Here is a 26,143-nt window from a genome sequence, read left to right on the forward strand (position 1 = left end):
TTCCATGTGCCAAGTTGCGCCGCCGCAACGTACCACCATGGATCCTCAAAGAAAGATGTGTATCTTTTGTCGATCATGATTCTTTTTCACACTAGCTATCTTTGAGCCCTTGCACGCGATCTATTTACTGCTCATTTGCGGGTTGTCACCTTAATGAGACAGTCTTCCCACCGTTAGGGGGAGATAAGAAAGTCAACGTTCCTGGAGAACGGCGCGAATTTGCGTGGACATTACCCACTATGTCTCATCTCGATCCCCGTACCGCACATGTATGATAAGTAAGTGCGATGAATTCTAGGTTTCAAAATGTTGCTCTAGACGCATTCCTCTAATCTAGCTAAAGTGACGAGGTCATATACCAGCTGCAAACATGCCTGCAAGGATAGACGTACTTAACGGACGTCGAGTCAACATCCCTTGAGGGTGTGCCGCCCTTGTTGGACGGTTTGGGCACCCCTATTGGACTGTCCGGTATAAGGACGGATAGCAAATCAATCTGTCTTGGCCTAGAACGTGACATATCATTCTATTCGTAGGATTCACTTCCCTAGAAGATGAAGATACAGCACAACAAAATCTAAACTCGATCGCTGTCTTAAATCATTTCCATCTCATGAGATTAATCCGGATTTGTTCCGAGACTTAAAGTTCTTGGTCTAGTATACTAGTTTGGATGAGCTAAATGGAATTGAAATGAGATTATCATCGATGATGTTTTCACTTATATGGTAGTTACCGACATAAATGAAAAGCGACGATATCGAACCATGTTCCGTTGATTAAGTGACAACGTAGAAATGATTGGACAACTAAAGTTACAATCCAAGTCAAATTCCATACCAACGTGTGTATTGGACCTGTCGTTCATAAACTGCCCAAGGTAACCTTGTTGTGTTCCAAATGGGAAATGAAGCGTTATGGGATGAATGAAATAGTGCAATATGATGCACGCCTTACGACGCAAGGTTTCTCTCAAACGTCCTGTGATTGATAGCAGCATTATGAAATATGGTTAATGTTTCTCTGTGGGGATATAGATACGGAGATTTACATGTAAGTTCTGGAAGAATTACATGGACTGGTTCAAATAGTTCCAAAACCATGGAACACCTTATTAACTTGTTTTGAGGCGTTCACTTATGGATTGAAAAATCTAACGGATTAACTAGTGAGGGATGAATTATGCCTTTACGTGTTAAACTATGAAGTCTAATTCCAAATTGCTAGAGTTACAGTTTATGTCGTTAACACGAATCTCACTAAGACTCTGGAAGAGCTTGAGAAAACTGGCTCGCACCTGAAGATGGAATTTGAGATAAATGATCTTGGGAAAACTCGTTTATGCCTTGACCTGAAGTTAAAACATTGTTCTGACGGTATTTTTGTCTACCAGTTGAACTACACCCCGAATGTGTCACCCTTGAGTATACCTTTGATCGTCCATACGTTATATGCAAATGTGACCCTTGAAGAGGTTATGGAATCCGAAATTTCATATCTAAGTTCAACTTTGCACTTCGTTGTACTTAGCTCATTGTATTTAGATAGGTCATTCGTTGTTGATCTTGATGAAGATGCAGCACCGCACTTACACGCATCCACTGAATTAGTATTAAAGACGTACCCTGAAGGTACTACATGGGAAAATCCCAATGCATCTTGAGCAGATCTAACCCCCCTGATCCTCAAAATGATGTTTGCCTTGTTTGTTATGCTGACGCAGGTTACTTATCAAACCCGCACAAGGAAAAATCCCCAAATAGTTATGTCTTTACCATTATGGATATCGCAATATCATGGAGGTCCATGATATTACATTAGTTGTGAAATCTTTGAATCATTCCAAGACTCACCTTACTTCACTATCCCACAATTGAGACATGGTTAGGAGTTCTTGTTGAGCATATTCGAAGTACTTGTTGTGTTTTCATCCATCGTTGAGTCCCAACAACGATTCATGAAGATTATGCCGCATGTATCAACCCGACCAAGCTATGATACATCAACGAAGTCAACACCAAGACATATTGCGTCCACATCTACATTAGCAAAGCATTAGGAGATTGAAGTCATGCAAGCCGATCCCAGACAACCTTGCCGACCTCTACATGACGTCACTGAGTCAACCTTCCAGAAGCTTATCCAAGGAATTGGTATGCCTAACTATTTATATGCAATGCTTGTAGTTCTCATTTGGAAGTTATGTCAAACTCAAGGGGAGTATTCAGAAGTATACTCACTTGATCTTAATATACTCTTTTTCCTTACGATTAGGAGCATTTTTCCTACTGGGTTTTTGCTACCTGACTAGGTTTTAACGAGGCACTTATCCTGGGCTGATCATACCCTTGTGAGCTCTTCTACTTGCGTCCAAAAGACGTATAGTTTTGACTTAATGCAACTTCTCACATTTCTCCTTAGACTATGGGTTTTTCCCCACCTTGGGTTTTACCATAGCGAGATTTTGTGAGTTTTACTTTTTATGCATTCTTCCGTTGATCTGAGACTCGCATTCGCTCATTGTGCCGATGACTTCATCAACTGTACTTACTTCATCAATGAAGACCTGATGCGTCATTTACTTGAGTATTTACACACTCAAGGGAGAGTGTTGCAGTCCTATTAGATTAGGAATGTGATTGTGTAAATCCTAGTAGATATGAGAATGTATCTTATATTCCTATTAGGAGTAGATTACATATTAAATGTTGTAATCATAAAGGGAAAGGTTTTTACCTATCATACTACTATAAATAAAGACACAATGGGGTAGAATAACACACACCCACAATTACACATCTCTCTTATTCTCTCTTTATGCCGCACTCTCTCTCTATGGCCTCTATAATTGTTCGGTAAATTATGCCTACAACAGGAAACACACTTTTTCTTTTCTTTTTTTTATTAAATTTTTTCTTTTCTTTTTCCACATTTCAGTATTTCAAAAAAAAAAAATCTTTTTTTATTATTTTTTTTCTTTTCTTTTTCACTTGTTGTCGTTTTCTTCCACATTTTGTACATTTTTTTCTTCCTTCCGTCATTGATGAAAAAGGGCAGGAGACACACTTTTTTATTTATTTTTTAAAAAAAATTCTTTTCTTTTTCCACATTTTAACAGTTTCAAAAATCTTTTCTTTTTTTATTAATTTTTTTTCCGTTTCTTTTTCCACATGGTGCCACAAACATTTCCTCTCTCCTTATCATTTTTCCACCTTTTGTCGTTTTCACCTTTTGTGCTTTTTTTCAACCAAATGTATTATGATACTTGGTGTTTTAAGTTGTGTTATTGCCACAATGAAAATTTTCTTCGAAATTTAGTCTAAAAATTTGATCCCCTAGCATTACACTAAAAATAAATGGATTGTGTTACTATTTTTTTTTATCAATTAATGCATTTTATTTGTTTTTCTGAAAATTAACGATTGGTTTGCTTAGGGGGTGTAGTCAAACTTGGATTTGAGAGGATTTTAAAAGACTTTAAAATTCTAGTGTAGTCAATTAAAAGATTTTAAATGATTTTAGAATCCATTCAAATATATGTGTAGTCAATTAAAAGATTTTAAAGGATTTTAAAATCTATCCAAATCTAAGTGTATTAAAAAAAATTAAGATTTTGGAGGATTTTAAAAAGAATCCAACCTCACCCCCTAGGATTTCAAATCCTTTTCCATCTGGGCAATTCTCAAATCTCTACCAACCCCAGCCACACACAGGTAACCATCATATACTTTGGTGGAATATCTTTTTGTAAGCATTTCACAGTATTATACACACTTTGAACTAGGTTTTGGACGAGTTCTCTAATTCTCGAGTCAGAGGAGAATCACATTGATGTTCAACGGTTAGAACTTAATCCAATGTTCAACACCGCAACCCTCTCAGGCAATTTTGTAATTTCACTCTCAAAGCTTCATATATCAATCGAGCTCTACATGCAACGCATTCGTTTCTGGTTTTTTTAGCAGAGTTTCGATTGGCGGAAAGATGGAATTCATGGTGATGAAAGGTAAGAGGAGGGGATCGGGTACGGTGTGTCACACTGCAGCTCTCTTTGTCAACAGCCTGTAGTGGATCTCCACCATTTCTTTTGCATAATTCTCTTTCTCTCACTTTTAGTTTGAAGCATTCAAGGATATATCATACATAGGATTAGGATCACAGTGCTACAAACAAAAAATATTAGTAGTGCATATAAAATACGAATATATACATCATTTGTTATGCTTCTTTATTTCGACATTTAGTAATTCTTTTATTTCTTTGAACATTTTTCCACTTCAATCACTGAGACTTGCGATCGGTACGTGGTACAAAATGTGTAGTATGCAACAATGGTGTTGATGCACAAAATCAGCGAAGACTTTGGTACAACAGAAAGTGTCAGGTTTTGTGACCTTCGCTTGGTTGCTTTGGTCACTAGTGAGGATAAGTACGTAAATGAATAGAGACAGAGAAGCAAACACATGATGTACGTGGTTCACCCAGATTGGCTACGTCCACGGAGTAGAGGAGTTCTTATTAGTAGTGAAGGGCTTACACAAGTACAAGGGATCAAGCTCTCAATTTAGTGAGTTCTTGTGAATGATTTAACACAAATGGCATTAGCCAATATTGTGGGGGAATGACCCCTATTTATAGAAAAACTTGTAGCTTTGTCACATTGACATGTGTCATGTTATGATTGGTTCTTGATGTCGACACGTGCTGCACTCTGATTGGCTTCTAATCTTGACACGTGTCGAGTAGTGATTGGCCTCCTGGTCGGAGGGGAACTCTTCTGGGTCCTTGACAGTATAGCGTTGGCCGGTGCTCGGTAGTTTCGGGATTGGTCAAGTATGGTACAAACAGTGCTCCCCTAAGTTCCCGAGTGAGGGAAACTCCTCGGTTGGGGACTTGCAAGATCCAATCCCTTGAGTAATCACGAAACTTCTAAGTACCGAAGTGTGGTCTGATCTTCATCTGCCCTTCTCTGGAAGTACCTTTCCTCCATCCGGGAATGGTGTATTTAGCTGATGTTGACGCACAAGGTAATGTATCAATTTCACTTGAAGCTTAGTTGTAGTTTCGGGCTTAGTCAAGTGTGATACAAACCCTATAGTAGGAGTCCCCCAAGTCGCCGAGCTAGGAGATCTGCCGAAAGAGGTGACAGACAAGGTAAGCAGTCAAACTTCCAAGTAAGCAACCCAGGATCAGAGGTTTGACTTCGGCTTCCGGTTGATTGTTCTCCTTCTCCTTGTCTCTCATTCAACTGCCAGGATAAGGAGAAGCAAATGGATAAGAGATGATATGAGATACTTTTGCTTTTGAAGAAGTAACTTTCCACAGGCTTATTCTTGAACTGTGCTGGAGGGTTTTCTGGTGCCCTTCAGAGTATAAGGCCGACTCAAAAATTTGAGGGTCAAAACAAGTCCATCAAATCTAGAGTACGTTCGACCTTGATGATATGGGATACTTTTGCTGTTGACGGAATAATGAATGTGGTATGGAAAGGTGTCGTGCTGTAGTGATCTATTTCAGCTCACCGTTGAACCTTCTGCTTCAATCTTTTGCATGGCAGAAGTGGTGTGCAACCTTTGCATTTAAATGGTCCTTCAGAACATTCCTTCATAGTGACTCATCCACGCTTGGCAGCTTCAGTGTAAAGAGCCAATATCTGATCAACTGTCATGAGGTATTTGCCGGTGGAATTCGTGACCTTGACAGCAGTTGAGGATGAGTACTCGAGAGCAATGCTAAGTAAGCAACCAGGCAAAGGCTCCAGGCAGTCAGTTCCAAATTGGAGGTTTGATTTCAGGTTCCGACTGACTGCTCTCTTTCTCCTTGTCCTGCAGGTGTGGACAAGGACAAAGACAAAGATAGGGAGAAAGCATGATATGGGATACTCTTGCTTTCGACCCTGATGATATGAGATACTCTTGTTCTTGGTGTGGCTTATTTGCTGAGGTATTATCGGGGGGAAATAAAGCTGAGTATTTCGAGAGGTTATGTTGAGGGTGCCTTTTCGAATGCGAGAAAGGGTTAAGCATTTTTGCAGGTTTGCCTGTCCGTTGAGGAGGGAGGTCAATGTATATAGGGATTTCCCAATAACAAGTAGTAATGATATTCCTTTACCCTTCTTGGTCATAGCAATGTAGTGGGAGCTGCCAGCTTCACGTGTTTTAATTTTGTCAGAGCACTTTGAAAAAGTGGTATGTGGTATCTGGAAAGCTGATGTTACGTGTGAAGATTACAGACAAGCTTTATCTAAGGAAATCTGGCTCTCGAAGTTCTGAGAGTTGTGCCTCTTCGGTTTTCGAACAAGCAATCCCGTCGAGGATCTGACTCTCGAGATTCGGAAAGCGGTGCTACTCCGGTTTTTGAGAAAGTAATTATGTTGGGAGTCTTTTCTCGAATGTGAGTAAAGGTTGGACGTTCTTGCCAACCTGTCTTGCCGCAAAACACGGAGGTCGACACACATAGGGACTTTCCAGTTGTCAAGCAGTGGTGCTGTTCCTTTACCCTTATGGGTAATAGTAGGGTAGCTGGAACTTCGAAATTCTCGTGCCTAAACTTTGTCAGAGATCTTTGACAAAGTTATATGTGGTACCCGAGGAGTTGATGGTGCATATGGAGAGCGGTGATTGAACAGTAAGATTCACGTGCTTTTTACTTCACCAGAAATCTTCGACAGATTGCCCGTAATTTTCGCAAAGCTGATTGTGCATGTGACAGGTGCTGACGAGGCTGAAAAAGCAGGTGCTTCTTCGATTTCTGAGATCGGCCCTCGTGGTTTCTAAGCAGCCCAGCTTTTGAGAAAGCAAACGCCTCTTCGATTTCTGAGATCGGCCCTCTTGGTCTCTGAGCAGCCCAGCTTTTGAGAAAGCAAACGCCTCTTCGATTTCTGAAGCTCCGTCGAGTGCAGATTTTTATAGAGGCTGGCATTAAGTTCCACAGCACACCTGAATCTCTACCAGTAGAAGCTCATTTCTTGCACTTCTAAGATCTTGATTTGTCTGACCTCTTCCTTCTTCAACACATTTGAAAATGTCTGGACCCTCCGACCGTCGTTTTGACCTAAACCTTGGAGAAGAGACAGCCACGCCTTCTCCAGACAACATATGGCGCCCATCCTTCATATCCCCTACTGGTCCTCTTACCGTTAGGGATTCTGTGATGAAGAATGATATGACCGCTGCAGTGGTGGCCAGGAACCTTCTCACTCCCAAAGATAACAGACTACTTTCCAAACGGTCTGATGAGTTGGCTGTTAAGGACTCTCTGGCTCTTAGTGTTCAGTGTGCAGGTTCTGTGTCTAATATGGCCCAACGCCTATTTGCTAGAACCCGCCAAGTTGAATCATTGGCTGCTGAAGTGATGAGTCTCAAACAGGAGATTAGAGGGCTCAAGCATGAGAATAAGCAGTTGCACCGGCTCGCCCATGACTATGCTACAAACATGAAGAGGAAGCTTGACCAGATGAAGGAATCTGATGGTAAGGTTTTACTTGATCATCAGCGGTTTGTGGGTTTGTTCCAAAGGCATTTATTGCCTTCGTCCTCTGGGGCTGTACCTGGTAATGAAGCTTCAAATGATGAACCTCCAATGCCTCCTCCTTCTGGGGTTTTGTCAAGTACTGAGGCTCCGGATAACCACCCTCCGGTGCTTTCTCTTTCTGGGGCTCTACCGACTGCTGAGACTTCCCCTAAGCAACCTTTGTGAAGGCTCCCTTTTGTTTGTTTATTTTGACTCATGTATATGTACATATTTGTGGCTTATCGAAAATATTAATAAATAAGCTTTGCTTCATTTCAATATATTGTGTTAAATACACCAAAGCCTTCTTCATAAAGTTCTTTGAATTTTTGCTTTTGTTGAAACCTGTATTGTTGAAGCTTTGTGAGTGAAGCATGTAGTTTGAGGTAGTGTTCCCTTAATTTCCCGAGTGAGGAAAACTTCTCGGTTGGAGACTTGAAAAATCCAAGTCACTGAGTGGTTGTGAGACTGCCGAGTATTAAGGTGCAGTAGCATATGGTGGGAGTCCCCCAAGTCTTCAGGCGAAGAGAGTTGCCGAATGAGGTGTCTCGCTTGTTACTAATTTGTCAAAGTAACGAATCCTTGTTTCGATGTCACACATTCGCATATGCCTTATCTAAAAATATTTCCAACTTTTGTGTGTTTGATGCTGCATGCTATTGACTAGACAAGATCAAGTGCAATTAGTAGCTTTTCTCTCTTTTTCATCTTTTCTTTGGTGGAATTGCTTTTCGTTTCCACTAATCAGCCTGAGTGGATGCAAGATAACACCATTCTCTATAACTCAGATCGCAAAGTCGTCTTCATGAAAGTTGTTCCTTATCTTGTGAACTACAACATCTCCAAATTTGAGATCCATCGGAGTAGCACAACTCCAGAAATTCAGGTATGATGAGTAACTGTTCATCAATTTTTTGTTAACCCGTCAGACTTGTTGTGAGCTTCTAAACTCCATTTTTTCTTGTTCATCTCAACATACTTTCTTCATCGAAGTTGTTCCTCACCTTGTCAGCTACAACATATCCAAATTTGAGATCCATCGGAGCAGTACAAATCCAGAAATTCAGGTATGATGAGTGACTGTTCATCATTTTTCTGTCAACCTGTCAGACTTGTTGTGAGCTTCGAAACTCCATTTTCTCTTGTTCAGATCAACATACTTTCTTCATCGAAGTTGTTCCTTAACTTGTGAACTACAACATATCCAAATTTGAGGTCCCTCGGAGCAGTATAACTCCAGAAATCCAGGTATGATGAGTGACTGTTTATCATTTGTCTGTCAACCCGTCAGATTTGTTGTGAGCTTTGAAACTCTATTTTCTCTTGCTCAGATCAGCATGCTTTCTTCATTGAAGTTGTTCCTCAGCTTGTGAACTACAACATATCCAAATTTGAGATCCCTCGGAGTAGCACAACTCCAGAAATTCAGGTATGATGAATGACTGGTTATTATTTTTCTGTCAACCCGTCAGATTTGTTGTGAGCTTCGAAACTCCATTTTCTATTGTTCAGATCAGCATGCTTTCTTCATTGAAGTTGTGCCTCATCGTCTCTTTCATAACATATCAAAAATTCAGAATGAACTAATGGTTAAATATTTCCAGATCTTCGAAACATCATAGCAGCTTCGAAATCTGCAAGAATCCGACTGTCATGTTTGGAGCTTCAACACTTTAATTTCCGTCGCTCAAACAGAAATGGTTCCTTCTTGAAAGTTGTTCATATGCTCAAAAACTATAGGGTGTCCAAAATTCAGCTCCATTGGAGAAGAGCAGAGGTTGCAGAAATTTGATAGATGAAAGGAGGCGGAAGAGGGAGAGAGAGAAAAAGTCTCTTGGGTTGGATTTCTATTTTGGGGCAGATTCCAAGTTTTGTAGCACCTTCATTATTGATGAATTGCTTGTACTTTTGTCCATTATGAAACTTGGGACTTTGGCTTGTTGTTGGATCTATTATAATATGTTTGGAAACATATACATAATTGCTTGTTTGGTTATGACAGGGATGTTGTGGGTGTAGAACAAAACAAATGTTTGTGTTGACCTGTGTTTTTGTACAAGTTCAAGGGCATCTTGGGTTTTGTGAACAAAATTTGTTTATTTGGAGCAAGGTTTTGTGTTGAAGCTTTGTAGGTGAAGCTTTGGTGTTGAAGCTTTCTAGGTGAAGCTTTGATGGTGAAGCTTTCTGGGTGAAGCTATGTAGGTGAAGCTTTCTAGGTGAAGCTTTTTTAGGTGAAGCTTTGTAGGTGAAGCTTTTTTAAGTGAAGCTTTTCGGGTGAAGTTTTTTGGGTGAAGCTTTTTTAGGTGAAGCTTTTTGGGTGAAGCTTTGATGGTGAAGCTTTGTAGATGAAGCTTTGTAGATGAAGCTTTCGAGGTGAAGCTTTGATGGTGAAGCTTTGTAGGTGAAAGTATGTAGAGGGAGCTTTCTAGGTGAAGCTTTTTTAGGTGAAGCTGTGTAGGTGAAGCTTTTTTAAGTGAAGCTTTTCGGGTGAAGTTTTTTTTTTTGGGTGAAGCTTTTTTAGGTGAAGCTTTTTGGGTGAAACTTTTTGGATGAAGCTTTTTGGGTGAAGTTTTGGAGGTGAAGCTTTTCGGGTGAAGCTTTTTGGATGAAGCTGTTTTTTTTTTTTTTTTTTTTTTTTTTTGGCGCTTGACACGGTCTTCATTTGCTTGTTTTGTAGTGACTGTGGAAGACGGATTGCTTTCTGATTGAGAAGGGTTCCGGCATCGCTTTGCACCATCTTCATGTGGGTAATATAGGAACTTCCTTATGTTTTGATCATGCATGTAGTGATAGAATTTGTTTCTTCTTATTGTAGATGTCAGAGTCTGGAAGTTCTAGTGATGAGGGCTCTTCTAGCTTTAGCTCTAAGTCTGAGTCTGCAATGTCGGAGTCTTCAGGGTCTTTGTTAGAGTCCTGTACTAGAGAAACATTGGATGATCTTCCCAACCGTCAAACTTTAGCTATTGCTAGTTCTTCCTCCATGGCGTTGGGTGAGGGGGTTTCTCCTGATATGTCTTTGCCTCGGCGGAGGCATGGTTATAAGCCTGCGCCATCACCTCAGAGTAAGTCTTCCAAGTATTGGCATTGATCATGTATTTAAAGAAACAATCACGTAGGCCTGCCGTGAAGGCTTTGAGGGCAGTCTTGTCGTCTGCCTCGGCACACCGGGAGTATTCATGGCTGAAGCGGCCAGCATACATACGTAATGACTCGTCTGGCCTCTGGCGGATAGTGTACAGGTCATCTGCAGAGTGCAAGCGATCGGTTTGGAAAATGTGTTGGGAAACAAATAGTTTCCTCAATTCCTCAAATGAGTCTACCGTCTCAGGTGTAAGATGACAGTACCAATTTAGAGCTCCGCCAGAGAGGGTGGAGGGGAAGAGAAGACATCGCTATTCGTCGATGTGCATCCGGTATGCCATGGTGGACTCAAAGAGGTTAAGGTGCTCAATCGGGTCCTCTTTTCCAGTATAAAGTTGCAAGCCAAGCTTCTGCTTTGTCTTTGCTTGAAGGGGGGTGTTGAGGATCCTCCTTGTAAGAGGGCCCGGCCTAGGTTGGTTCCAGTCAGGTATTTCAGCCTGACGTTCAGCCTTCAACTTGTTTACTTCCTCAAGAAGTTGTAGGACAAGAGGGTCCTGAGCGGAGTTATGTGCCACTGGAGCTTTCTTTCGTAAATCTCCATCTCCTCTTGGAATTAGGAAGGTTTGATCAAGGGCATGTGATTTTTCCCTGGACTCGCTGTACTGGCTTCCAGGGTATGTCTGTCGGAACACCTCTGAGTCCCCTGTACCCTCATGTCTCTCTAGGACTTGTTGCACCTTCCCCAAGTTGGTGGCTGGCTCGGGCCGTGGCAGGGGACCGAGTCTCTCAGAAATCCTTGGGTCATTGATCTTTGAGCTTATATGGATGGAATTCTCTCGACGTTGCTTCAGGAAATCCCGACAATCGCGAAAGACGGCTTTCGATCCTTCTGCCCCTTCAGCAAAGAGGTGTCTCCCTCCGCTTCTCATGGTTCGGGTCGAAGCAACTGGGTTAAGAGAAGCCTCATGTTGATTATCAAATCGAAGGGTAATTTGTTCCCTATCAGGGATATCTATGTCGAATGCATGTGACCCTCCATGTTGGAGGGCACCCAGTTGATGGTTGACTTCCACGGGGGCAACAAGTTCGCGTGTCTGAGCTTGCCTAGCTTCGTGAAGTGTCTCGAAGAGCTTCTCATATTGCTCCTGGAGGACCTCATTCCTCATTGCTATCTTGTTGTTCTGAGCTTCCAACTCATCGACTTTAGCTTGAAGAAGAACTCGTTTTCCTTCCTTCTTTCGTTGTTTCGCACTATGTGCAAGGGGGGTGTCATTCTGTGTGCTGTGGCTTCCTTCGCTTCCCATGCTGGAGAGGGATGCCTGATCAAAAGAAAGTGTACGAATGATAGAAACCAGCTTGACACAGCTGAAGAGAGTAGGAATAAGTGTCGTTTCCCACAGACGGCGCCAAATGTTGATGCACAAAATCAGCGAAGACTTTGGTACAACAGAAAGTGTCAGGTTTTGTGACCTTCACTTGGTTGCTTCGGTCACTAGTGAGGATAAGTACGTAAATGAATAGAGACAGAGAAGCAAACACATGATGTACGTGGTTCACCCAGATTGGCTACGTCCACGGAGTAGAGGAGTTCTTATTAGTAGTGAAGGGCTTACACAAGTACAAGGGATCAAGCTCTCAATTTAGTGAGTTCTTGTGAATGATTTAACACAAATGGCATTAGCCAATATTGTGGGGGAATGACCCCTATTTATAGAAAAACTTGTAGCTTTGTCACATTGACATGTGTCATGTTATGATTGGTTCTTGATGTCGACACGTGCTGCACTCTGATTGGCTTCTAATCTTGACACGTGTCGAGTAGTGATTGGCCTCCTGGTCGGAGGGGAACTCTTCTGGGTCCTTGACAGTATAGCGTTGGCCGGTGCTCGGTAGTTTCGGGATTGGTCAAGTATGGTACAAACAAATGGAAAAATAAAGCTAGAGATAGGCTTGGTTGACTGCAAGGTGTGCAAGGGTGCATGTAACAATTTTTGATACTAGCTTCATGTATTATTGTGACTCTTAGACCTCAATTAGGATCATTGAAGGACATGATCAATCTAGGATTTTGGTTAATATTACTCTCTCGCCATTCTGATTTTTTACTGTCTGTGGTACTACAAGCACTGCTAAAGTACCACAACCTACATTTGTGGCAAAAGGGTAGTCAGTCGTGATGGTTGTTGGTGGTGTAGTGCTCAAAAGCTCACCAAAGTTATGTTGATCTATCAATTGAGAAAGAGATGGAGCCGTGGTTGTGTGAAGGGGATTCGAAAAGGGAGGAGATAAAGTGGCTATCGAGTACAATAGGGCAAGGGGAAAGAGTTTTCCTTTTTTTATTTTCAATAAAAAAATTATATGAAAATCCACCACAATCCACCAAATCTACAAACTAAATCCATTCAAATTCTTTAAAATCTATATAAATTTTGTAGGAGTCTTAAATCATTCTAAATTCTATCAAATTGATCACTTTTAAAATCATTTAAAATATTAGTTTTCAAAGACGAGCCTAATGGCCCTATGTTTAGGACCGATTTGCATGAATATTTCTCAACATTTATACGATATGGATAGACAGAGGGAGAATGAGACAGAGTTACAAAGAGAGAGAGAGAGAGAGAGAGAGAAAGAGAGATAGGGGAGGAGTGGGGATCCTCGATTTCATGAGTGGGAGATGGGGTACAGTAAAAGAAAAACATGGGGTTAGGGATTTCAGATTTCAAGGGGGGAGAGAGGATGTGCTTCGTTTCGATCAGGCCGAGCCTATATGATTTGATTGGATCGAGGTAATGAGGACAACGAGAGGGGCTGTGCTTCGTTTTGAAAATTACTTGTGAGAGATTGGAAAACCTGGATTAGAACCTTCCAATTTGGAGGGGGTTCCGATTTGAAAGGGGCGAGGGAAAATCATGGTTTGGAAGAAGGGAAAATCATGGTTTGGAAGAAGAAGATGAGGATAGGAGAAGACTGAAGACTGGAGAGAGAGTGATTTGGATGAAGAGAGGAAGGAGAGAGAGACTGAGGAAGCAAAGGCAGAGAGGAAGCAGCGGAGGGGAGAGAGAGTGTGAGTGTTTGAGATCTGAAATGGGAAATGGGAAATGGGAAATGGGATAGGAGTGAGACGGCTAGGGTTTGTAAAGTTAAGAAATTTTATAAAGCATTAAATTTAAGAAACCTATAAATAACTTATTGGTGCAATTATAACAACTCAAAGCCTACAGTCAAGTTAGCTTGCAGCGATTAACCCCAACATGCAGGGAAGGGGTTTAAACCTTGACGCCAACACGTTTTTCGTATTTATATATGATATTTTTTTTCGGTTCGGTTCGATTTCTGGACCTCAAAAACTGAAACCGAACCAGCCAGATTTGGTTTGGTTTGGTAGTTTCGGTTCAATTTTTTTCAGCTTCGGTTCAGTTTGGTTTTTTATTTTTTTCGGATTTCGGTTTTTTGAACCCACCCCTAGTTTACACTATCTCATTAGAAGGATAAGGAGATGTCAAAGACAAGTTACTGAGATCTGGAGTCATATGGTTTATGGCCTTTGAGTCAGTGAGCCAAATTTGTGGTTGATGATGAGGTGTGGTAGCTAAAGATGAATGAGAAGAGACTGTATGCATAGCCTGGATATTGGACTGAGGAGAAAAAGTTGGTGCTGAAGGAGCATAAGCATTGCTTGACATTTGAGGATAATATAGACCACCCAAGTTGGGGACCTTTATCATTGAAAAAACAATACCAGGTAGGATGATTTGTCTTGCCACAGATTTGGCATCCCTGGCTTTCCAACTATTTTGAATGATAAAATAGAGCAGTGTGGCCAAGCTGATTACACAATTGACAAGGAACTTGCTGTGTAGAAGAGTGTTCAAGATACTGTGATGGAGAAGGTCCAAGAACACTAGAGAATACAGGTGCTGAATGTGAACCATGATTTGGAAAATGTTGTCTAGAATTAGGATTAGGATACCTATATCCCTGATTGTATTTTCCTTTACCCTTCTTGTTATTGTGGAAAGAGCGATACCCACCTGAGGGACCAGAATTATGAACTGAAAAACCAGGATTAGCACCACCATATTGATGTTGAGATGTAGAGAATTTAGAACCACCAACGTTATTAGCCACCATGGCAGACATAAACTGAGAATTCACATTGCTGTTAACAATCAATTCTTTAGTAAGAAGTTGCACCCTGAATTCTTGGAGAGAAATAACACTTTCACGACCCCGTATAACACTACGAAAAGTATTGAACTCAGGAGGTAGACCATTGAGTGCTAATATAATAATATCCTCATCTGCAAAAGTAACTCCAGCAACAGAGAGATAATCTCGAGCTTCCTTAATCTTTTGTAGATATTGAGACACAAAATCAGCCCCTTTCTTAATAGTTTGAAGATTTGACTTGAGCTGAAAAATACTAGTCCTAGAAACAACAGAAAATTGTTCCTTTAACCGAGTTCAAATATCATAAGCACTTATGCTTCCAATAGCACATGAAATTGCAACAGATGACAAAGTTGTAGTAATCAACTGCATAAGGGCACGATTGTGCATCTTCCAAACAATGTAATCTTCATTCTCAGTTTGAGTAGAAGAATGTGCAGCATCAACACCAGAAGCATTGGAAGTAGCATAACAAGTAATAAAGCGAGATGGACAAGAGTGGAGCCATCAACAAATCCCATGATACCATGTCCCTCAAGCAACAATTGCATTTGGAATTGCCAATTCAAGTAATTAGAATCATCAAGCTTAACATTCACAGCTGTAGAAATTGTATATATAAGACCAGTAATAGGCGATTGGAGAATTTGTAATTGAGATGTAGTAACCATATTTGCATAATTGAGATGGAAAAGTCATAGAGGAAATATCACAAATACCTGGTGTGCACAATCTTATAATCGCAGAAAGAAGGAGATGAAGAAATCTAGAAATCACAAAGGAAGAAAATACCAAAATTCATCCAATAACACAACAATATACTTTCGTCGAGAAACAAAAAGAATTAGAGATCGAGAAGTCGAGCGGAAGTGGCCGAAGGATCGGAGAAAACAGCGTAAGCAACAATGGCGATTGATACCATGTTAATGTAGAGAGGGAGAGATTGAAAGAGAAGATCAAAATTTCAAGAACTAGATAGAGAAAGGTTTTAAAGAGAGAGAAAATCTACATAATTGTTATATTGGTTTTTTTCTTTAATCATTAAGCTATTACAATGATGCATTTATATAGAGAACACACTTTCTAACAAACTAACTAAGGCTTACAATCGTGTGACAAGTGACACAATCCTAGCCACTGTCTATATCCTTACAATTCCGTCAATTATACCATGTTTTCTTGTAGAAATGGGGTAAAAAATTGAAGATAAATAAAATGGATTTTAATTTCTGGGTTGAGAAAGCTTTACAATTGAAAGGTTAAGGAGCTAGGGTTAAGGGAGAAGGCGAGGAGTTCAGTGCAGGGAGGGGAGAGAGAAAGGCTAGTTGAAAATTAGGGTTGGGCAAACTTTGTATTTATATGAGGGGTGAAGTACTGTAGAATAGCATTATTAAATGAAAAATAAGTCATTTAGTACCACGGTCTAGTAGTATTCATTTTCGCTTATGAGTGAGATATTTTAGGTTCGAGTCTCGCCAAATGTGAAGTTGAACCATATTATTGCTAGCTCATTGTGAGGCACAACCCACCCCCTCCTCCTTAATGCAGATAATATCGTTAGTAAAAAAAAAAAAAAATTTCTTTGACAGAAAAAAGGAGAAGAAAACTGAAAAAGAAAAATAAAAAAAATCAGCTCCCAAAGTTGAAAAACACATAACGTATCTTTGGTGTAAATTTTTTTATAGTTTGACACCAATGAATGGTGTTATAAGGGTTAAAACCATTGGTGTTACAAAAGTTTAAGACACCAAATTTTGACAATAGTGACACTTCAATTTACAAAGCCACCGATGAAGAAGGGTGTCCTCAAAATGGTGCCCCATAGCCAAGGAAGAAAAAATCGATAATATCGGCGAAATATCATATTATCGTTTTTTTAGAGGTCCGATATTTTTTTAACTATCCAAATGATTTTCGTCAAAATATCGAGATATTATCGATAATATCGCGATATTTTCAAAATTATCGATAATATCGCGATATAATACTAAAAAGTACTTAAATATGTTGAGAAAACTCAACACATACTTCACTTGATCATAGCCAAGGAAGAAAAAATCGATAATATCGGCGAAATATCGCCGATATTATCGTTTTTTTAGAGGTCCGATATTTTTTTAACTATCCAAATGATTTTCGTCAAAATATCAAGATATTATCGATAATATCGCGATATTTTCAAAATTATCGATAATATCGCAATATAATACTAAAAAGTACTTAAATATGTTGAGAAAACTCAACACATACTTCACTTGATCATAGCCCAAAGGCCGAACAAGCTATGTTTTTCTCAGCAGGGGAATGTGGGTTTTATAGGACAAATTGCTTGCTCACTGCTCTCGCATGGGCGATGTGGGACTCGCCCAATGAGAGAGAAAATCAGAATTTCGGCCGAAAATTTACACCCACTTTAAACGGCCATAACTTTGTCAAAACTTAACGAAATCAAGCAAGACAAAAACGAAAGTTGTAGCCCTCGAAGAGACGAAGAGAATGGTACCTCACACGACGTCACTGAGGTCGCCAGAAACTGGGTAAGATTCAAATGAGTATAACGTTTTCAATACTCAACGAAATTGAGTGAAACAAAAAGGACAGTTGTACTACTCGCCGAGACGAAGAGATTGATACCTTGTATGCCGGCCAACTCGCCGTGGTTTGGCCGGACATTGCCTCGAAAGCCACTGAGGTCGCCGAAAACTGGGTAAGATTCAAATTAGTATAACGTTTTCAATACGCAACGAAATTGAGTGAAACAAAAAGGAAAGTTGTAGCCCTCGAAGAGACGAAGAGAATGGTACCTCACACGACATCTGACTCGTTGTGGTTTGGCCGGAAATTGCCTCGAAAGCCACTGAGGTCGCCGGAAACTGGGTAAGATTCAAATGAGTATAACTTTTTCAATACTCAACGAAATTGAGTGAAACAAAAAGGAAAGTTGTACTACTCGACTCGACGAGGAGATTGATACCTTGCACGCCGACCAAAATTCAATTGACACACTCCTGGCTTCCAAAATTCAATTCTTTTACTTTATATAAACTTGAAAAAACATAATCGGCATCCAAATTAAAGTTTAGTCTTATTCAATGTATTGATTTTCAATCGTTAATTGATATACTATAATTTGGAACTTCAACGCCTAGACGCATGCTTATGTGTAAGAAATTTAAAGTGTCAAATTTGGCACATTATTCTTCATCATTTTATTCACTTCCCTTTTTTTTTTTTAATATCCTAAATAAAACCTCCAAATATTGTACTAATTAATTATATATAAATGATTATGGTGTGTTTAAACTTCTTTCATTAATTACTACATATTTTCTATACTCACAATGTTTGCCAGCTTGTATATAATCAACTTAAATTAGTTAAATCCATCATGCAATGCATTTCCTTCCAATTTTTTGTGATAAACTAATAGATAATTGACTAAATAAACATCCTACAAAGTTTCATTAAAAATTTCCAAGTTTTTCTTACAATTTCCGTGGTTTCCATGTAATTTTTATCGATATCGATATTATCCCGATATTTCCATCGATGTTTCCGTGTTTTCGGACTACCGATATTTCCGATATTACCGATATTTTCTTCCTTGCCTATAGCACATTTTCTAGTAGTGCTCACTACAAACTAAAACAAGATATATAAAGGAAAGAGATTAAACAAATTAAACCGGACACAGCCATACATCTATACTCTCCTCACACAAGATTCCAAAGACGCATCAAAGTGTCTCACCATAATATATCTCACTATAAACTAAAACAGGATACATAAAGGAAAGAAATTAAACAAGACACAGATTCACACTTCACTATAAGACTCTGACGTTCTAGATTGATATCTCTCCCTCTATTCCCAACCAAACATCTTCTGCAGGCCAAGAACAAGCTCATACACCTTCTTTTCGTCAGCAAGAGATTTGGAAACACTCTCCCTCTGCATGCACCTCTTGGCCCATGCAATGAGCTTGGGACACTCGGCCTCGATGCTGAAGTTTCCACAGATCTCATATGCATGGAACCAGCAGTAGAACGTGATGAGAGCAATGTCCAAGAACCCAAATTTCTCACCCTCAAAATATGGCTTGTCTCCAAGCTGTCCCTCCAACTGCTTCAGGATTTCGATGAAGTCCTTTTTTGCTGCCTCTTGTTCCTCTCCCTTTGTCATCCATATCTTCGTGCAAGCATCATATAGCTGCAATTTTAAGACAAGATTGCATCAGATCATTGCTATAGCGAGTTCAGTGGGATTAATTAAATTTTGACTTCTTTTCTAATTCCCGCGGCTATATTTGTTTAGGGTTTTGTAAGTTCCAATGATTGAACTTAAGTAGCAAGAAATGGATCACAAAATAGCAGAGATCACAAAAGCCGTTCATGAAAATTAACGAGGCATGCAAGATAGATTTGTAAAGAAAGTCAGGAATTCTACCGTAAAACTAATTGATAATATAGAAAGTAGCTCAATTTATTTATAAGCCCACGCAAGTTCTTTTATTAATTTAGAATTCATTTTCAACACGCTCTTTACGTGTGATACATTTATAAACTTACCACATAAACAATACAACAAGATATCGTGAAGTGTGTGTGCCCGTTTAACTTCACACAAGGACCATACTTTGTTACCATGAAAAAAATTGAAATTCCACCGTAAAATCAATTAGCAATATGGAGATTGATCCAACTTATTGAAGTGGGTCTATGTGTTTTTTTATTAATTTTTAAATGCTTAAAAATTAATTAGAACGGTGAACGGCCGCATAGCATCTAAAAACTAATCAGAATGATGACTAAGGGTCTAACGCTTAAGTGGGCTAGATAGCATTAAACGAGAATTTTTAGAATAATGCCTCCATAGCCCATAAAAAATTGTATTTTGCTCCTCATGTCAAACTGTTTATGCTAAGAGCAACTCCAGTGTAGGAGCCCTCCCCCAGGCAATTCACTATTTAATCCACCTAGTGAACAGTAACTGCCCTTAATGAATAGTGCATTCCCCTGTCAATTGCCTTTTGCATCTCCACCCCTGCACTGAATAGCCCTGGCAATTGGCAATAAAATATTAATATTTTTTTATTTATAAAATAATACATAATAATTTTATTTGTAATTTCGGATAAGATTTTTAATCGTTCTCGTTGCACCACGTGTCATTATCCGAAAAGCCAATAGCAATAAAATTTTTGTATTTTTGTATTTATAAAATAATTCAAAATAATTATATTTGTTATTTCGGATAAGATTTTTAATCGTTCTCGTTGCGCCACGTGTCATTATCCGCAAAGAAAATTATTGGTGATGGATTTCCGATAAGATTTTTAATCGTTGTGTCAAGGCACGTGTCATTATCTGAAAAGACAATTATTGGTGATGGATTTCTGATAAGATTTTTAACCAATCACGTCGTGCCACGTGTCACAATCCGATTACAATCTTTGAGGATAGATTTCCACCAGATTTTTAACGAATGACGGCATGCCACGTGGCATTATCTACAACCTAATCCCTTCTAAATCCTCCATATAATCCCCCATCCATCCTCATAAATCTCACACCAATTTTCTCAAGATCTCTATCATTATTCATAGTTTCTGCTTCCTTCTTCGCCAAAATCCCTATCATTATTCATAGTTTTTGCTTCCTTCTTCACCAAAATCCCTATCATTATTCATAGTTTCTGCTTCCTTTTTACAATGTCTTCTTCTTCTTCTTCAAAGATGATGTGGGAAATCGAGCAAGAAGAGGAAGAATTGTTTAACCAATCACAAGGAATGTTCAATGTTAGGGATTGGGCCCAAAATGAGATGGAAGAGGATGACGAGCGTAGACGGAGAGATGACGAATCAAGAATGGCAGGAGCCTCACAATCCCGTCGAGTCGTCCAAGCTGTGGCTCATATCTGCAGGCCCAACCGTGCTGTAAACATTGATAGAAACAGGCAACGACGAGGTCAGGAGCTCTTGGACGATTATTTTGTCCGTAACAGTGCATTCCCTGAAACATACTTCCGACGTCGTTTTAGAATGGAACGACATTTGTTCAACAAAATCATGGGCGCTGTTTGCAACCATGATTCTTACTTTGTGCAAAAGCCGGATGCTTTTGGTGCTATGGGTCTCCTGCCTCAGCAAAAAATTACTGCTGCCTTGCGGATGCTTGCATATGGAGCAGCTGCAGACCAAGTGGACGAGATAACGAGGATGGGACAATCAACCATTCTTGAGTCCCTCATGAGGTTTTGTTCGGCAATCGAATCTATCTACACCGCAGAGTACCTCCGGAGACCTACTCATATGGACTTGCAAAGGCTTCTGAAGAAAGGCGAGATGCGAGGTTTTCCAGGGATGATTGGAAGCATTGATTGTATGCACTGGACTTGGAAAAACTGTCCAAGTGCATGGCAAGGCGCTTATGGGGACAGAAAAGGATCAAAAAGTATCATTTTGGAGGCGGTGGCATCTTTTGATACATGGATTTGGCACGCCTTTTTCGGGGTTCCGGGAGCTCAAAATGACCTCAACGTCCTTGCCCAATCCCCAGTGTTCAACGATGTCCTGCAAGGAAATGCACCAAAAGTCACGTATGAGGTCAATGGACGTATGTACGACGGGCCATACTACCTAGCTGATGGCATTTACCCAAGGTGGTCAACATTTGTCAAAACAGTGCCACGTCCGCGCAGTGCAAAGGAAAAACACTTTGCAAGATGTCAAGAAGGGTGCAGGAAGGATGTGGAGCGTTGTTTCGGTATCCTCCAAGCTCGCTGGGCGATCATCAGGGGTGCTGCCAGATTGTTTGATGTAGAGTCACTTCGATCCATCATGATGACGTGCATCATTCTTCACAACATGATTGTGGAAGATGAGTACGATTATGAAGCCGTTGATGAATATGAGCCAGACACGATGAACAATTCAAGAACACGTATATATTGTGCTCATGACGCCACCGATGAGCCCGTGCAACATGAGCCATTAGAAAGGGATGGACGTTACAATGAAAGGATCATCCAACGATATACTGCACTTCAAAGGTCAAATATGCACAATGCCCGCCAACTTGACTTGATAGAGCACCAGTGGGAATTGAGGGGTGCTGACGATACTTAAGTTCATTAGTGTTTGTTTTTATTTGGTGTGTTTATTTTATTTTATGTGGTGTGTTTTTTTAGTTCATTTAGTGAGTTGAAATGTAATTTTATTTTATTTGGTGTTTGTTTTTATTTGGTGTGTTTATTTTATTTTATGTGGTGTGTTTTTTTAGTTCATTTAGTGAGTTGAAATGTAATTTTATTTTATTTGGTGTGTTTATTTTATTTTATGTGGTGTGTTTTTTTAGTTCATTTAGTGAGATGAAATGTAATTTTATTTTATTTGGTGTTTGTTTTTATTTGGTGTGTTTATTTTATTTTATGTGGTGTGTTTTTTTAGTTCATTTAGTGAGTTGAAATGTAATTTTATTTTTTTTGGTGTTTGTTTTTATTTGGTGTGTTTATTTGGTGTGTTGATGTTATTTTATTTGGTGTGTTTAAATGTGTTTTGAATAAAGTACTAAGTTCAATAAATTGGAAACAACATAAAGTACTCTATTCAATGAATAAGAAATTACAACCCGAATAAGAAATTACAACCCGAATTGATTGGAAAATTATGGGTTCGTGAATGGATGATAACCATCACCTAACCAATTTGTGGTGCTAGGATGATCTTCTCTTGTCATGCTAGGATAATCTTCTCTTGTGGTGCTAGGACCATCTCCTCTTGCTCTCGCTTCTCTTGCACGCCTCCTTCGCAACACATCCGCTTTCTCTGACTTCCAAAAATATTTAGAGTCTGGAGACTTCCCTTCTAAAGGCTCCTTCATAATGTCACGATCTCGTTCAGCCATTCTTTCTTCTCTTCTATGTTCCCTTTCTTGCCGAAGTAGTTCTCTTTCTCTCTCATCAGCTTCAAATTTTCTCTCAAAAGCTGCAGCTTTTGCATCCTCTCTAGCCTTATCAGCCTCAAATTTAGCCATTTCCCGGGCCAAATTCAATTCACCTTGGCGGGCAAGATCTTCCATATACTTTGCATAATCATTCTTGGAAGCATTACCTTTTCTCTTTGAAGCCTTCTTACCTTGAGGCCTAATTGGATAACGGGTCGACCCCGACGCTTGTTCAACGGGGGGCGTTTCAGGCACTTCTTCATCATCTTCATCATGATCATGCGAGGCATGCTCAGGTGTAGAGTGTAGAGGGGTGCTGTTCATGAAAACTTCTGGACCGACATGCACAACTCTAAATTTAGGACAATCTTTGACAATATTCCAACATTCAAACCGGGTGAATGTTTTGTTTTTGCTTTTGGTTTTGGCACTATACCAAGCTTGTGCTTGAAGTTCCTACACAAACAAATAATTATAATGAGAATAGGTAACAAATAAATAATTATAATGAAAGTATGTAACAAATAAATAATACAAACAAATAATTATAAATGAAAGTAGCTAACAAATAATTATAATGAAAGTAGGTAACAAATAAATAATACAAACAAATAAATATAATGAAAGTAGCTAACAAATAATTATAATGAAAGTAGGTAACAAATAAATAATACAACCAAATAATTATAATGAAAGTAGGTAACAAATAAATAATACAAACAAATAATTATAATGAAAGTAGCTAACAAATAATTATAATGAAAGTAGGTAACAAATAATACAAACAAATAAATATAATGAAAGTAGCTAACAAATAATTATAATGAAAGAAGATAACAAATAAATAATACAAACAAATAAATATAATGAAAGTAGCTAACAAATAAATAATATATTGTTACCTGATCCGTTAAATTTTCCCCACTTCGAAGATTACCACTAGCTTGTGCCAAGGCGTCTCTCCACGTACTAAACGATTGACTAAGTAATTTCCAACGACTGGACATCGATTCCTTAGTTCTTTGCCCACCCATTTTCTCAAGATAATTGGTATGAATAAGACTCCACATTTCTCGCAACTGCATCTCATTACCCGTAATCGAATCATGAGTAACTTGAACCCAACTAGTACACAACGCAACATCTTCAAGAAGCGTCCAATTCGTACCTGGTTGAGTAGTCATTTTGTTGGAAAAAAATTGGATTGAAACTTTGAAAGAAAGATAGGAATGTGGTTGAAAGTAGTTGAGAAAATATGAAATTGTGGTGTAGGGTAGAAGATAATGAGAAGGTATTTATAGGTGAAGTGAAATCAAAATTTTTTATAATTTTTCATAATTTTTTTTCGGATTTTTAAGAATTTTTTTACATTTTTTTTTAATTTTTATTCACCTAATTAATCTCTGCCGTTGGATTTAAAAAAATTTAAATTCCAACACTCCAGATTGTGCCACGTGTCACAACGGTAACATTTTAGATTTTTAAACTGTTTTTTCTTTTTTTTTTTTTAATTTACAAAGCCTAATAACGTGGACCGTTGATCTTAGATCAAACGGATGAAATTAAATTAGATTTTTAAATGTTTTTTACCGTTGGAAATCCAACGGCCCATAAAATAGGACCGTTTCAATCAAACGGACATGGGGAAGCCACGTGGCTTCCCCAACGGTAACTTTTCAAAACTGAAATCGCGGGCCCCTGCCCTGTTTTTTTGTCGGACGACTCGCGCCCACGCGCGCGTGAAACGCACGCGCCTGACGCAGCCCTCGGGCTCTCGGGCTGGCAATCCTCGACGGGCCTGCTCCTCGGGCCTCGCCTGTCGCTCGGGCTTCCATACGCTGGAGGTCATCCCCCCAGCAATTTGCTACTGTTTGACCCACTGGCCCCCGAGCAACCTCCCCCGCTGGAGGTGCTCTAAGGATACAGACTTGAAGATTGTACCTCATCTAACTATTCATCCAAAAGAAAAGAAAGTGGGCTCTACCGCATATATATCAAATTTTAATGAAAATCATGAAAACCCCAAATCACATCCTAACATGAACCTAAAAAACCAAACAATTAATTAGAATAAGAAACGACTCAGACAATTTAAGTTACCTTCTTGTCAATGAAATCAGCCCAGAACCTTGAGTGAGCTTTCTGGTAAGGCTCAGAGGGAAGCAAAGGAGCTTTATCCCTCCAAACCTCATCAATATACTGCACAATAATGAGTGACTCGCAGACCGGCTTACCGTTATGAATGAGAACCGGGGTCTTCTTGTGAACCGGGTTCATCTGCAGAAGCATCTGGCTCTTAATATTATTCCTCAAGTCCTCCTCTCTGTACTCATACTTGACGCCCTTCTCCGCCAGCGCTACTCTGGCCCTCATGCCAAACTTGCTGGCCCAGTAGTCTAGAAGAACAACCTCATCCGCCATTTTTGACACACACACAACTACTTCTAGCTGTAGGCTATAGTGTTTTGCTTGATGCTAAAATATTCCAGATAGATATTCACACACACATATATATATGGAATCCGGATTCTCGCTAGATTTTTTTTTGTAAGAATTTCTAAATTTCGCAAATACAATAAACATATATAATTCATAATTTTTCAAGTTTCTTGTTAAAAGAATCCGAAGAGGGTCGGTAATATATTTACGTATATACACATACGTGGCAATAAGGGTGTGGCTGATTTTTGAAGGGTGTGACGTGGCATGCTGTATGCCATTACTTTCGGTGACGTGGCATGCTATATGTGAAAAGCACGACAAAGTCATGCATGCATTATTTGTTTTGTTTTGGTTTTTTCAACCTTCAACTTTATTTGATGGTAACAAGCAACATTATTTAAATAAATAATGTTTGAAATATGCGATGAGTTACTTTCAGTCAACAATGGCAAATTCAAGATTTGAATAATTGGGGTTTCAATGTTAAAGATTAATTTTGTAATAAAAGAAATTACACTGTACGAATGTGTAGTGTTTGAATTCAAATTTCACTTTATTTATGAAAGTGCCAAGTAGGGGGAGAAAAACCTTTTTACAAAGAGTCTACAGCTTTATGTGAAAAGCACAACAAAGTCATGCATGCATTATTTGTTTTGTTTTGGTTTTTTCAATGGAATTTTATCGAAAAATTTATGGTACTGTTCATTTAACGAAAAACTATATTTTTACATTAAAAAATTAATCATGGTACTATTCACTTATAACACTTTTTTGTCATTTTCGTTAAAAGTTAAAATTTTCAAACTATTTTCATTAGTTTTTTTTTTTTTCAACCATCAACTTTATGTGATAGTAACAAGCAACACTATTTAAATAAATAATGTTTGAAATATGCGATGAGTTATTGTTAGTCAATAGTGGTAGATTCAAGATTTGAATAAGGGGTGTGATATCCACACATCATTTTTACTTCTCTCACATCCTTTTAATTT

At 39.1% G+C, this 26,143-nt stretch overlaps 2 protein-coding genes and 1 long non-coding RNA gene across 3 annotated transcripts; 1 reads left to right on the forward strand and 2 right to left on the reverse strand.

Annotated features, from left to right (window-relative positions):
* The first annotated feature begins 8,437 nt into the window (after positions 1-8,437).
* On the forward strand, positions 8,438-8,919 carry LOC139188988 (uncharacterized). Its single transcript, XR_011572444.1, has 3 exons — positions 8,438-8,579; positions 8,663-8,760; positions 8,844-8,919. It is a non-coding gene; the product is annotated as an uncharacterized lncRNA (long non-coding RNA).
* A 9,517-nt stretch (positions 8,920-18,436) lies between these two features.
* Positions 18,437-25,333, reverse strand: LOC114827700 (probable glutathione S-transferase). Its single transcript, XM_029110009.2, has 2 exons — positions 24,810-25,333; positions 18,437-18,975 (listed from the first exon to the last, which is right to left on the reverse strand). The coding sequence occupies exons 1-2, from the start codon at positions 25,128-25,130 to the stop codon at positions 18,631-18,633; spliced, it is 666 nt and encodes a 221-aa protein (XP_028965842.1). The 5' UTR covers positions 25,131-25,333; the 3' UTR covers positions 18,437-18,630.
* On the reverse strand, positions 22,348-24,729 carry LOC139188987 (uncharacterized). The gene is made up of 2 exons (XM_070807172.1): positions 23,612-24,729; positions 22,348-23,165 (listed from the first exon to the last, which is right to left on the reverse strand). The coding sequence occupies exons 1-2, from the start codon at positions 23,891-23,893 to the stop codon at positions 22,431-22,433; spliced, it is 1,017 nt and encodes a 338-aa protein (XP_070663273.1). The 5' UTR covers positions 23,894-24,729; the 3' UTR covers positions 22,348-22,430.
* Positions 25,334-26,143: the final 810 nt, after the last annotated feature.

This window comes from Malus domestica, chromosome 10, assembly GCF_042453785.1.
Source record: "Malus domestica chromosome 10, GDT2T_hap1".
Lineage (NCBI taxonomy): Eukaryota > Viridiplantae > Streptophyta > Magnoliopsida > Rosales > Rosaceae > Malus > Malus domestica.

Coding starts and splice junctions, on each gene's coding strand:
- LOC139188987 (XM_070807172.1), bottom strand. CDS start 23,893: ATGACTACTCAACCAGGTACGAATTGGACGCTTCTTGAAGATGTTGCG. Junction 23,166..23,611: donor GGGAAAATTTAACGGATCAG/GTAACAATATAT, acceptor TTGTTTGTGTAG/GAACTTCAAGCACAAGCTTG.
- LOC114827700 (XM_029110009.2), bottom strand. CDS start 25,130: ATGGCGGATGAGGTTGTTCTTCTAGACTACTGGGCCAGCAAGTTTGGC. Junction 18,976..24,809: donor CTGATTTCATTGACAAGAAG/GTAACTTAAATT, acceptor TTAAAATTGCAG/CTATATGATGCTTGCACGAA.